At 49.0% G+C, this 12,666-nt stretch overlaps 1 protein-coding gene across 6 annotated transcripts in view; it reads left to right on the forward strand.

Annotated features, from left to right (window-relative positions):
* MSI1 (musashi RNA binding protein 1) overlaps positions 1–6,821 on the forward strand; it is a 32,069-nt gene extending 25,248 nt beyond the window's left edge. For 3 of the 6 annotated variants that reach the window (XM_056821643.1, XM_056821645.1, XM_056821641.1), the window contains 4 exons: positions 2,056–2,124; positions 3,001–3,188; positions 3,629–3,694; positions 4,964–6,821. In XM_056821643.1, coding sequence (XP_056677621.1) covers positions 2,056–2,124; positions 3,001–3,188; positions 3,629–3,670 — 299 coding nt within the window. In that variant the 3' untranslated portion in view covers positions 3,671–3,694; positions 4,964–6,821. The remainder of the gene's footprint in view (positions 1–2,055; positions 2,125–3,000; positions 3,189–3,628; positions 3,695–4,963) is intronic. The other 3 variants (XM_056821644.1, XM_056821642.1, XM_056821646.1) reach the window with 1 other exon arrangement.
* Positions 6,822–12,666: the final 5,845 nt, after the last annotated feature.

A 12,666-nucleotide genomic window follows, 5' to 3' on the forward strand; every position in this document is an offset into this window, starting at 1 on the left:
AGGAAATGGAGACCCACATTCAGACCTAGATGGCATGAAAGGGGGGAGGAATATGTTCCAATAGCAAGAGTGAGGAGATGTGGGTGGGTTTGTAGGCAACAGAGAAGAAGTCAGTATATTAGGAAAGAAATAGGGAGACCTGGATTCAAATCTCACCTCTGACATTTTTAGGGACTTTAGTGGCCATTAAGGCAGCTTAGGTGGTCCAGTGGAGGGAATCCTGGATCTGGTCCCAGGAAGACTCCTGAGGTCAAATCTTGCTGCAGACACTAGCTGTGGGATCCTGTAACCTCTGCCTTGGTTTCCTCATTTGTAAAATGGGGTTGAGAAGAGGTACTTGTGATGGCTGCCTCCCAGGTTGCTGTGAGATGCTGGTGAGGTGGGCGGATAAGCATCCCCCCTAGAAATGGGGCTGAGGCTGGCGGAGACCCCGAGTTCTTTCCCGGTACCCAGCCCCCCTCAGAGTCTGGTCCAAGTCAGTGTGGTTAGAAGCTGCAGTGGGCAGGTTTGGCCTGGAGAGGGTACTCATGCTTAGTCCACCCTGGGCAGCTCCCAGACCCAAGCCCAAAAGGTAGTCTTCATGGGATCCTGGAGGGAGAAAGGGCTCAAGCACACCTCCCCCTTCATTTTACAGATGAGGAAACTGAGGCCAAGAGGGCTTCAGTAACCTGCCCACGGTCCCACATGTAGTAAATAGTAGAGGGGGGATTTGAACCTGGTTCCTCTAGGCCCAGATCCCAACAGGACAGGGTCAAATGAGATGACATTTGTACAACAGTACCTGGCACCTAGCATGTATGTACCATACAGATATTTATTTCCTTTTCTCTGGTGTCCATTTTGTTTATTGAACACTTTCTGCACACCAGGTGCTCCAGCAAGCACAGGAAAGTTCAGGCTTTTCCCATTTGGGTAGGAGTCAGACTCCCAGTGCAAAAGCTGCGAGGGCCATCAGCAGGAATCCAGCAACACCCCCTCACGTTATGGATGAGGAAGTCCCAGAGGGTGTGCCAGGTGGCGAGTGACAGGGGTGGGATTTGAACTCGGGTCCTGACTCCAACTCCAGCATCCTTTTCATCAGGCCCTGATGTCTTCCCTGAAGCCCTCTGAGGTCCCTTCCAGTTCTGAGATTCTGTGAATTAAAAGACTCAGGCCTGTCCTCAAGCAGCTGACAGTCTAGTTAAGAAGATGGGTTAAACCACAAAAAACTGCAGGGCAGTATAGGAGTCATTTGGCCTGATGGGAATTATGAGAAAGAACAAGCATTTATTGAGCTCCTCCCACGTGCCAGACACTGTACTTTACAGATGTTAGCTCACGGGGCAAGCAGGTAGTGGATAGAGCACCAGGCCTGGAGTCAGGAGGACCTGGATTCAAATTTGGCCTCAGACACTTGCTAGTTGTGTGACCCTGGGCAAGTCACTTAACCCCATTCACCTAGCCCTTGCCCTTATGTCTTAGAGTTGTTAGTAACACAGAAAGTGAAGGTTTTAAAAAAGAAAGTGATCTCATTGGATCCTTATACAACCCTGGGAGGTAGGCACTATTATTAGCCCCATTGTTCAGATAAGGAAACTGAGGCAGGCAGTGGTTATGTAACTTGTCCAGGGGCTCACAGCTACTAAGTGTCTGAGGCAGAATTTGAGCTCAGCTCTTCCTGGCTGTCCACTGCCCTGCTGAGCGGCCATGGAGGAAGGAGAGTGAACTCGGTCCCTGGACTCAGGTGAGCAGGACAGACTTCTAGGACAGGGCGAGATGGCAGCTGCTTCCCGTCTGGGCAGGACCGTAAAAGACGCAGCCTCCCTCTGCACCCCCAGTCTTGGCCCCTCTTGAGGGGCTGCACTGGACCCATCTGTCCTCGGGGCTCCCTTCTCTGCCCCAGTGGTGGCCTCTTACCCTAACGACTTCAGGAATTCTCTTCCCCCTCCACCATCTGGCTGCTCCTTCCATTTCCACTCTGGCCCAGGAGGGGCCGGAGATCTGTGGGGCTGTGGAGGGTTGACACTCCTTTTGTGGAAGAAGAGCAGCTTGAGAGACCCGTACCTTCTCTTTCAGCAATCCCGCTCACTGCTTATGGGCCCATGGCTGCAGCCGCCGCCGCCGCCGCTGTTGTCCGAGGAACAGGTGAGACCGACATGGGATGGAGGGGTTGGAGGGATGGAGTGATTAATGGATGGAGGGAGGGGGGGAGAGAGGGAGGGAGGGATTAATGGATGGAGGGAGGGATTAATGGATGGATGGATGGATGGATGGATGGATGGATGGATGGATGGATGGATGGACGGATGGACGGATGGACGGATGGATGGATGGATGGACGGGTGGATGGATGGATGGGTGGGTGGATGGACGGGTGGATGGATGGATGGATGGATGGACGGGTGGATGGATGGACGGGTGGATGGATGGATGGGTGGGTGGGTGGATGGACGGGTGGATGGATGAATGGACGGGTGGATGGGTGGGTGGATGGATGGGTGGATGGATGGATGGATGGATGGATGGATGGATGGATGGACAGGTGGATGGGTGGATGGGTGGGTGGATGGATGGATGGATGGGTGGACAGACAGGTGGATGGGTGGGTGGGTGGATGGATGGATGGATGGATGGATGGATGGATGGATGGATGGATGGATAGACGGACGGGTGGATGGATGGATGGGTGGGTGGATGGATGATGGATGGATGGACGGACAGATGGATGGATGGATGGACAGACGGATGGATGGGTGGGTGGATGGATGATGGATGGATGGATAGATGGATAGATGGGTGGACAGATGGATGGAGCCAGGTATATAAGAAAAGAGAGATGCAGTCCTCTCTTGGGCAGGTGGGGAGGTGTTTTCCTTCCCACTCTTGGGAAGAATGGAGGCTGGGGCTGGGGCCTGCATCTCCTCTGGGAGAAGTGGGCAGTGGGGGTGTGGGTGGTGGGCAGCAGGCACGGTGTATCAGGGAAGGGGCTAGTCTGTTGGGCTCTTTTCTCTGGGTTGTCAGGATCTCACCCCTGGGCGCTGGCTCCCCCTCCAGGTTCGACCCCAAGCCGTACAGGGGGCTTCCTGGGCACCACGAGCCCCGGCCCCATGGCCGAGCTCTATGGGGCGGCCAACCAGGATTCCGGGGTCAGCAGTTACATCAGTGCCGCCAGCCCTGCCCCCAGCACTGGCTTTGGCCACAGCCTTGGGGTAAGTAATGTGACCTGGGCTCCAGTTTCTCATAGTGCTATTGGAGGCCCTAGAGAGTGGGACCCCATTTGAATGGAAGGGAAAGAGGAGAACCCTTATCCCCCATGGTGAAAGAAGGGGCTAGAGTCCAATAAGACTAGATCAGTGTCTTTGGGGAGGGCAATATCTTTCCTACCATCTTGGTTGAGCTGATTTATTTTTGCTTAAATTTACATTTGTGATAAGGGAGGGTTCCACCAGGCAGGTGGGAGGGGAGTCTTTGGGAAGTCCCAGAAAGCCCCCCCAAAAGAGTAATGAAGCATTTCTCCTGCCCCTTCCTAAAGAAAGAAAAAAGAAACATCTTCTGAATGAAGCGGTGTCATGGGAAGGATATCTTGAGCTGTTCTTCCTCTAACTTTCTCAATCTGCTAAATTCAGGATTTGGATTCCTTCTCTTGCAGGGTCCCTTGATTGCAACAGCTTTCACCAATGGGTACCACTGAGTCAGGGGACCAAGGAGGCAGGAGGTAAGAAGTTCATGAAGGGACATGGGGGTCAAGAAAGGAAGTGGGTTTGGAAAAGAAGGGGGCAGGGCAGGAGGCTTGGGATCAGAGGACATCAGAATTGGCAGGAACCCAGGATGTGGAGAGTAGTGTAGATGCTTCAGGGCACAGATTTCTTCTATTCCTCCATGCTGAAGCTATTGATTCCAGTTCGGAGGATGCTTAGGGTTGAGGGGGCTAAAAGTGGAAGGATGATGGGATGGAAAGATCTTTGACTTTATGCCAGAAGTTGTGGGTTCTAATCATGAGATGATAGACTTGGAGCTGGAAAGAAACTTGAAATCCAAGGCTGCTCATTTACAGAAGAGAAGGCTGAGACAGAGAACAGGCATAGTCACACAGCTAGCAAATGGCTGAGGCAGGATTTGAACTCGGGTCTTCCTGACTCCCAATTCTAGCTATTTGCTATGCTCTGTGTGACCTTGAGCAAGTGGCCTTCCTGGTCTGGACTTTTGCTTCCTTCTCAGTAAAAGAAGTGGTCTGGGTTAGAATATGTCCCCACTCCTTTTTATTTACTTATTAGAGCCCTTCCCTTCCATCTTAGAGCCAATACAAGGCAGAAGAGTTTTGCCCAAGGTTATATGAGTTAGTCATTGGCAGGATGGGGAGCGGCTTGGGGGCCACAGGGCAAGGAGGAATGTGGGAGAGTTGGAAGGAATAAAAATGCGAAAGAGACAGACAGAGAAAGGGATGGACAGACAGAGAGAAAGAGAAAGGGACGGGGAGGGGAGGAGAGACAAAAACGGAGAGGGAGGGAGACTTTTAATGTCAGAGGCCAAGAGTATCACGTATTCCTTCCATTCAACTTTATAATTTGTGGGGTGAAAATGGTACCAGAAGCCCTTACAGTTCATTTGGTGGTGTTTGGGTAGGCAGCTCAGTGGGCTGAAAGGGGCAGGGGGTCCTGGTTCAAATGTGGCCTTAGACATTCTGTAGCTGTGTGACCCTGGACAAGTCACTTGACCCCCCTTACCATCTTCTGCCTTGGAGCCAGTACCCAGGATGGATTCTAAGACGGACGGGCAGGGTTAAAGAAGGAAGCTGGACTTGGGTGGCTCCGAGGTTGTATTACATTGTTAGCCCCCTAAATGTCAGTGCTCTGGGGCAGAGCCCTAATTGCGGGTCTGGCCCTCCGGAGCTCGCTGTGGAGGGTAGGAGGAGGCCGTGCTGGAGATAGAGATGCCCCTGAGAAGAGGAGGTGTGACCAGTCCTTTTCCCCTCTTTGCCCGCCAGAGCCCTCATCAGCAGCTGCCTGAGGACAGTGAGCTGCAGGACCAGCCGAGCCAAAGGGGAAAGGGGATGGAGCCTCGGCCCGTCCCGTCCCCTTGCCAAGCTGTACACTGCCTGTAGGCTGCCGGGCTCCCCGCCTGCCCCGCCCCGCCCCTCTGCCTCCCAGCCTCCCCCTGGACATCATCTCACTGCCCTTACTAACCTCTCCCCGCCGTGCCGTGCCCGTGCCCTTCCCTCGGCTTCTATTTATTTTGGACTAGCTGGTAGCCTCCCGTTTTCTCCCGTTGGGTTTTTGCCCCTCCCCTTCCGCTCTTCTCCCCGTCCTGTAGGTCTCCTGTGCTTGTGTTTAGCTAGGACAAAGCAGAGATGTGCGGGGCTGCTGCCCGGCCCGCGGCTCCCTCCCTCCTGCCTTTGTCTCCCTATTTCGTTTTTGAAACTCTACTGTCTTTCTGTCTGTCTTTTTTCTTTTTCTTTTTTTGATAAAAAAAAAAGAGAGGAAGAGAGAGAGAGAGAAATATTTTAAAATTGTTTCTTGGTTCGTGAATGTGAAGCTCCGGGCTGCGGGGTGGGGCCGGGGGTGCCCCCGCTGACGAGAGAACAAGTGTATATTTTGGTCTGTGGCAGCCCAGGCTCTGGCCACGCAGGGCTGGGCTGTGGGGTCAGGTGAAGCCCTGGAGATGTCTGTCTCCTGTATGATATTGTAAATATTATGAGGTGAAGCCCCCACCCCTCTCTGTATTCCTTGCCAGGGTGGGGGAGGGGCCTCACCTCACCCCACTCACTGGGCCCCTCCCTGAGCCCCTGCTCCCCACATGGTTACTGTAAGATTTTTGTTAGGGCCTCCACTTAGACTGGGAAAGGGAGGCACCCTCTCCGACACCCTGGAGCCCAGGGTGGGGGAAGGAGTCCTGTGGGCTCCCTGTCCCCCCCCCACTGTGCCCCAATTTCACAAGAAAGGGGGGCTTCCCCACCTTGCCACATTGGAAAGGAATTAACTCTCCAAAGGGCCTTCCCCCACCCCTCCGTAGCTGGACCCTCCCGTTTCCTGCCCTGGCTCGCTGTGGGGAGTTTGGGAGGTGTTGGAAGGGGTATGGGCGGGTGACCCCAGGGGCAAGCAAAGGGCTTCTCAGGGATCCCCACCTTCTCTCCCAGCAGCCTCCCACTGGGACAGGCCATGCGGCCATTCTCCTCACGGCCGTGGTTGGGGTCTCTCTCCCTAGCCTGGTGCCCACTCCAGCACCTCCACCAGGGAGAGCGGCTGTCGTCAGGGTCTAGATTTCTGTGAACCAAAGACCTGGCTGGGGCGAGAGGGCAGAGGCTTCGACGGCTGCTCCTTCCCCCCACCCCAACTCCCACCCTAGGGAGGTTGGACAGGTCCGAGGCTAGGGGCGTCCCAAGGGCCCCTTGCCCCTCAGTGTCTCCCATCTACCTTTGGAGAGTTAATTATCAGTGTGAGGTGCTTAACCTGTTAGTACTGAGAACACAAAGCAATAATCTTTGTTACTGAGACGCGCGGCTGTATGTCTTTTTTTTAAAAAAAATATTTCCTAATAAAAGAGAAGCTACATTTTATTGGTTTTTATTTTTGATTTTCTACACGTCTGAGGGGAGCCCCTGAGTGGTTCTGCCTCCCTCTCCCCATCCTTCCCCATCCCCCATCCTCTTTGTCCCCCTCTCCTCCTTAGGGCTTGGGGCTGGGGCTGGAACTGTTTTACGGTCATTCCTGGTTTTTTTAAAAAGATGTTAAGTGGTGTTATGAAGCCAGTAAAGTTACCACTCTGGTATCTGTTCTCTCCACATCTGTAACCCTTTTTCCAAGATTTTTCAGTTTTAAATTCCTAATAAATTATTTGAAAATGGTGCTGGTCTGTGGCTGTGGTTCTGTGTGGCTTGGATTAGAGAGGGCTTCTTCCTCTTCCTCTCCATTTCCTTCAGAGACACGCCTCGGATCTAGAGAGCCTAAAGGGCTTGGAGTTGGGAAGGCCCTTGGATCACTGATGCTAGCAGAGGTGCATTCATTTGGGAAGCTTCCTACCAAAGAGCAGGCCTTCTCCTCCATCCATCCAACCATTTATATGCTAGGCATTTATCAAGTAGCCACTATGTACTCTTTACTGTAGAAAACCCCAGGATGTTACAGCACAATGGAGACCTTGGAGGACATCAAGTCCAACCCCATCATTTTACAGGTAGGAAACTGAGGCAGGCCCAGAGAGTTTATATGACTTGCTCGGGGTCCCACAGGCACAGTGTTCTTCCCATTCCATCACAATGAAAACAAAATGGGAGACAGCTGGGTGGCTCAGTGGATTGAGAGCCAGGCCCAGAGATGGGAGGTCCAGGGTTCCAATCTGGCCTCAGATCCTTCCCAGCTGTGTGACCCTGGGCAGGTCACTTAACCCCCATTGCTTACCACTCTCCTGTCTTGGAACCATCACACAGTATTGATTCCAAAATGGTGAGATGTTACAAAAGATGGAAGGTGAAGGTTACCCAAAAAAGAAAGAGCAAAACAAAACAGTTCTTTCTCTCAGTAAGTTCTGTTGACTCAGGATACATGTATAACCCAGTGGAATTGCTTGTCAGCTCCAGGAAAAGGGGAGGGAAAGAACATGAATCATGGAATCATGGAAAATATTCTAAATAAATAAGTTTTGTTGATTCAAGGAGTCAGATGAGATGTGTGTCGCTATTGAAATTAAGGTAAACTGAGGCACAGTTCCAGGCAAATTAAATTTATTGGTAAGGTTAGAAGTTATCAATGAACATGACCTTCAGTTCCTCAGTAAGCCAAGGAAGGAGAGCTATCAGATTATTTTATGGCCAGAAAGAGAAGGCATCATCATAGATGGGGAAAGCAAATGATTGGCTACAAAGTCAGGCAATATGAATGGCTGGAAAAAAGGAATGCTGGGCTCCCACCCCCACCCCCCTTCTTCCCTCTTGCTGCTATGGAAAGTTTGCTGGTGGTGCCCACCTGCATGGCTATTTAGTGTCACAGTGAGAAAAGACCAGACTTTCTTGAAAGGGAGACTTGCAGACTCCCAGCATTCTCCCACATCCTTCAAGGAGAACATTTCTTCTCATTGTACCAGGACGGCTAGTGCCATAGAGATCTTTGACTTAAAGTGATTTCTGGGGAGACAAGATTTAAGGCTACTCCTCAAAATGGCAGCAATTGTGCAGAATAGAATCAATTACAAAATAAAATCAATCGGATCTTCTCGTGGTGGAGAGGGAAGAGAAACAGTTTTGAGCCCTGGGTTGGTGGAAGGGGTCAGAGTGCCTAGGGGTCTTCCAGATCGATCAATCAATCAATAAACATTTGTTAAAGGCCTCCTAGGTCAGGCACCACTAAGCAGAAGGTCAGTGGGTTCATGTCTACTCAGGATTCTTTCTGGCCTTGGGCTCCTCCTCAGCTGGAGGCAGCTGGAAAAGAGACTGGACTTAGGGTTGCCATGTCAGAGCTGATAAGAGGGCCCCAGGCCCTGCAGAAAGCCAGTGCCCTCTCCCTCCTGACCATGTAATTTGAACCCTCTGATGGCTGAGCAAATGTTCCTGAGGCCCTGAGCTCTGACACCGATGTAAGGCTTGGCATTCAGATTTCCTAGATTTGGGTTCCAAGTCCACTCTCTTCATCCCTTTAGTTTAGGATTCAACAGGGAACTATTAAAAGCATAATATAGGAGGCAGCTATGTGGTGCAGTGGATAGCCAAACTTAGAGATGGGAGGTCCTGAGTTCAAATCTGACATTAGGCACTTCCTAGCTGTGTGACCCTGGGAAAAATCACTTAACTCCCACTGCCTAGCCCTTATTGCTCTTCTGCTTCAGAATCAATGCACAGTAATTATTCTTTTATTTTTTTTAAACCCTTACCTTCTGTCTTGGAGTCAGTATTGCATATTGGCTCCAAGGCAAAAGAGCGATAAAGGCTAGGCAATGGGGGTTAAGTGACTTGCCCAGGGTCATTCAGCTAGGAGGTGTCTGAGGCCATATTTGAACCCAGGACCTCCCATCTCTAGGCCTGACTCTCAATCCCTGAGCTACCCAGCTGCCCCCCACAGTAATTATTCTAAGAGGGTTATTGGAAAAACAAATGTATTACAACACATACTAAAATCTGTGGTAAGTATAGGGGAAACTACCAAATTTAACAAACAAAACAGTCTAGCCCCTCCAGGTGCTCACAATGGAAGTTCAGTTGATTATAAGTAAACTGAGTTAGGGACTGGGCCTATGATTTCACTGGTACAGGGAACTCCCAAATGAGGGGATACCTTCACCAATGACAGTTGCCATCTCCATAACTTATGGAGAGCAACTCCCCCAGGATCACATAGCCTGTAGATGTCAGGGACAAGACTTGAACAAGGTCTGGTTGGCTCTAAAGCCATACTCTACCCACCATCACATACTGCCTCTCTGTAAACGGTCAATATACATTTATTAAGTGTAGAGATCCGTCTATCGGCCTCTCTGAGGACCCAGGGCTGTCTGCCCAAGTATGACATCACAGTCGGATAAATGAGATGAGACACACCATGCATTCAGCCCACATATGCAGGCATCACACAGAGTGCTCTGCCATAGTACTGTGGTACATTTATTATATAGGTTTTTGGTACACACACATAATCATTCTCTACATACGTGACATTCTACAGTTTGACTGGATATTATCAATCACCTAAACAACACTCTTGTGATGTTACTACAACAAAGAATTCTGTGATAGATATGATTAATGTGACTAAAGCCATTGGTAGGTTAGCACCCCTTGACCTGCTGAGAGGATCGTTGTGCTTTTGGTCAGTGTTCACTATCCATCATAATTGCTTAAGAGATGAACAACAAAACATATTTGTATCTAGGTGTGAGGACTTTAGACAGATCAATTTGGGGGTTTTCCTCAATTTACAAGTTCTGTTTTTCTTGTGTTACTTTGAAACGTCTAGTGATGCTGCTTGGCTTCTGTTCCAACAAATTCATTCAAGTGTGGTAACTGTAGGACAAGATTCATTATAGTACTCAAGCTTTCGGCTGGTGTTTATTGTAGGGCCTTGGAGCATGTCTTGTGCTTGAGAAAGGAGGGGTCATGGGCAGTAATCTCTGGGCTTTTATTCTGTAATTGCAATCTTTTGGGGGTAATAACCTAGGGGGCTTAAAGTAGGGTACATATTTATTGATCCTATAAGTATTTGCTGTCATTTATCTGTATTGGGGAGAGAATAATAATCATAATAAGTCCACTAGTGAGGAAAATTTGGGGAATGAAGTGACAAAGGGGGATCAGCATGGGACCCTCATTCTGGGGTCTGCTTTGCTGACCTTCCTTCCTCAGACCGTGACCTTGTCAATCGGTTCGGGTATGATGGCCTCTGGCCATTAAGTACACCTACTATGTGCCAAGCACTGGGGATACAAAGAGAAGCAAAAGACAATCTGCTCTCAAGGACCTCACTGTCTAATGGAAGGGAAACATGGCAACCACTATGAACAAATAAAGGTAGGAACAATAAATTGGAAATTATCAACAGAGAATGGTTGGCACAGGCTTTTTGGTAGAGGCTGAGATTTGAGCTGAAACTGGAAGCCAGGGAAGAAGGGGCAGAGGAGGTGGCAGTATGGAAAAGCAATCAAAATGCCCAGAACTGAGATATGGGTGTCTTGTTGGAAGGATGGTCAGGAGATGGTGGAATGGGTGGAGTGTGGAAAAGTGGGCAGTCCCAGGTTCTGAAGGGCTTTAAACGCCAACTAGGATTTTATACTTGGTCTTAGAGGACATAGAGAATCACCAGAGCTTATCCAGTTGCGATGGGGGGAGCTCAGGGAAGTGGGACATGGGCTGACCCAAACTTTAGGAAGATGACTAACAGTTGAATGCAATCTGGAACCGAGAGAAGAGCCTGGGGGCAGGTAGACTCACTAGAAACTACTGCAGTAGTCCAGACATGAGGTAGCATGGGCAGGACTATTTGTCCTGCTATTTGTGGTACAGTCTGAGCTTGTATTGGTCTAATGAACCACAATCTGGTACACTGCAAAATGACCCCAAATAGTGAGGTCATTTTGGTACTTGTTGAGTATGAAAGCCAACAACCAACCAACCAATGGGGGAAGCATCAGAGGAGAAAAGGGGGCATACTCAAGAGATGTTTGATAGTAAAATCAATAAGCAATTGATTGGATACTGGACATGGGAGGAGGAAAAAAAGAGAGAGTAAGGAGCCAGGGGTGACACCTAGATTTCAAAGCTGTAGCAAGGGAATTTAGCAATGCAGCCTGATAATATGGGATGCTGCAAAACCAAGATTTCACAGAGCAAGGACTGGGCCAGCATTCCAAGGCAGTTGGGAACTGATTCTCTCTCTGGCAAGCAGACAGAGGGTGTGTGGAAGTGTCTCTCTGAAGGAAACCAACTTTGAAGCTACCAGGGATTTGGATCATCTTTAAGGAGAGACTGAGTGAGAGATACCCCCCACACACACTGGTGGTGTGATTCTCCCCACCTTGTGAGGACTTTTTCATCTTGAGGCAGCTGTGTGACCCAACCGTAGACTCTGGTGTTGTGAGAATCTGGGCCCTGGGGACTTTACTAATCTTTTACTCTTTTATTTAGTTAGGTTAAGGTTATTTGGAAAGGCTAAGATTTTAATATCTGGATGGGTTAGAAAATAAGTCATTCCCTGATTCCCTTTCCCTTCCTTTGTCCCTTTAAATAATAAACTTGTTTTTATATATATAGATAGTTTGATCCCTTCTGTTTAACTTCCCTATTACATTTGATGAACCAGCTAGGAGAAACCTTAGGAAAATAAGTGGCTTTGACCAGGAAAAACCTGATAGAGGGCAAGTTGACAGTTAGGGGCTACCCGGAAGATTCCATTGTCACTCCTAGCACTTGGTTGCTTCCAGGGAGTTGCCACAGAATTCTCTGACTCTGGCTGGACTCTGGGGGAATTTAAAAACTTAAAGGCCCGGGGGCAGCTGGGTAGCTCAGTGGATTGAGAGCCAGTCCTAGAGACAGGAGGTCCTAGGTTCAAATCTGGCCTCAGCCACTTCCCAGCTTTGTGACCCTGGGCAAGTCACTTGACCCCCATTGCCTAGCCCTTACCACTCTTCTGCCTTGGACCAATATTGACTCCAAGACAGAATGTAAGGGTTTAAAAAAAAAAACTTAAAAGCCCAAAGACACATGTGCTAGGCAGCTATTTTGTTTTGGGGTTTTTGTTTTTGTAAATTTTTTTGTTCTGTTCTTTAGTGTTTATAAAGTTAAATCAAAATGGATTATAAGACATTCTATATTATATAATAGTTTTATATTGAATGTAAACATGTCAGGGGACATGACAAATGATGTTTTATATTTTTTGTGGGATTGTGTTTTACACATCTCTTATATAATTTTTTGTTTCCTCAATGATGTGTTAAATTTATATGGTTAGACTGAATATTTTAAATTGGTGGTCACCAGGGATTTAATTACTAAATCCCAAAAATGAATTACTAAAATAAATGGAATTACTGGTAGTTTATTTACAATAGAGGGAAGATATTAAGGAAGAGAGAAAAGGGGGGAGGGGGAGAGAAAGAGAGAGAGAGAGAGAGAGAGAAAGAGAGAGAGAGAGAGAGAGAGAGAGAGAGCGCCTTTCTCTGGGGTTCACACCTTCAGAAAAGCTAGGAAACTAATTCAGCCTTTCACTC

The sequence above is a fragment of the Monodelphis domestica genome, chromosome 3 (genome assembly GCF_027887165.1).
Source record: "Monodelphis domestica isolate mMonDom1 chromosome 3, mMonDom1.pri, whole genome shotgun sequence".
In the NCBI taxonomy this organism is placed as follows: Eukaryota; Metazoa; Chordata; class Mammalia; order Didelphimorphia; family Didelphidae; genus Monodelphis; species Monodelphis domestica.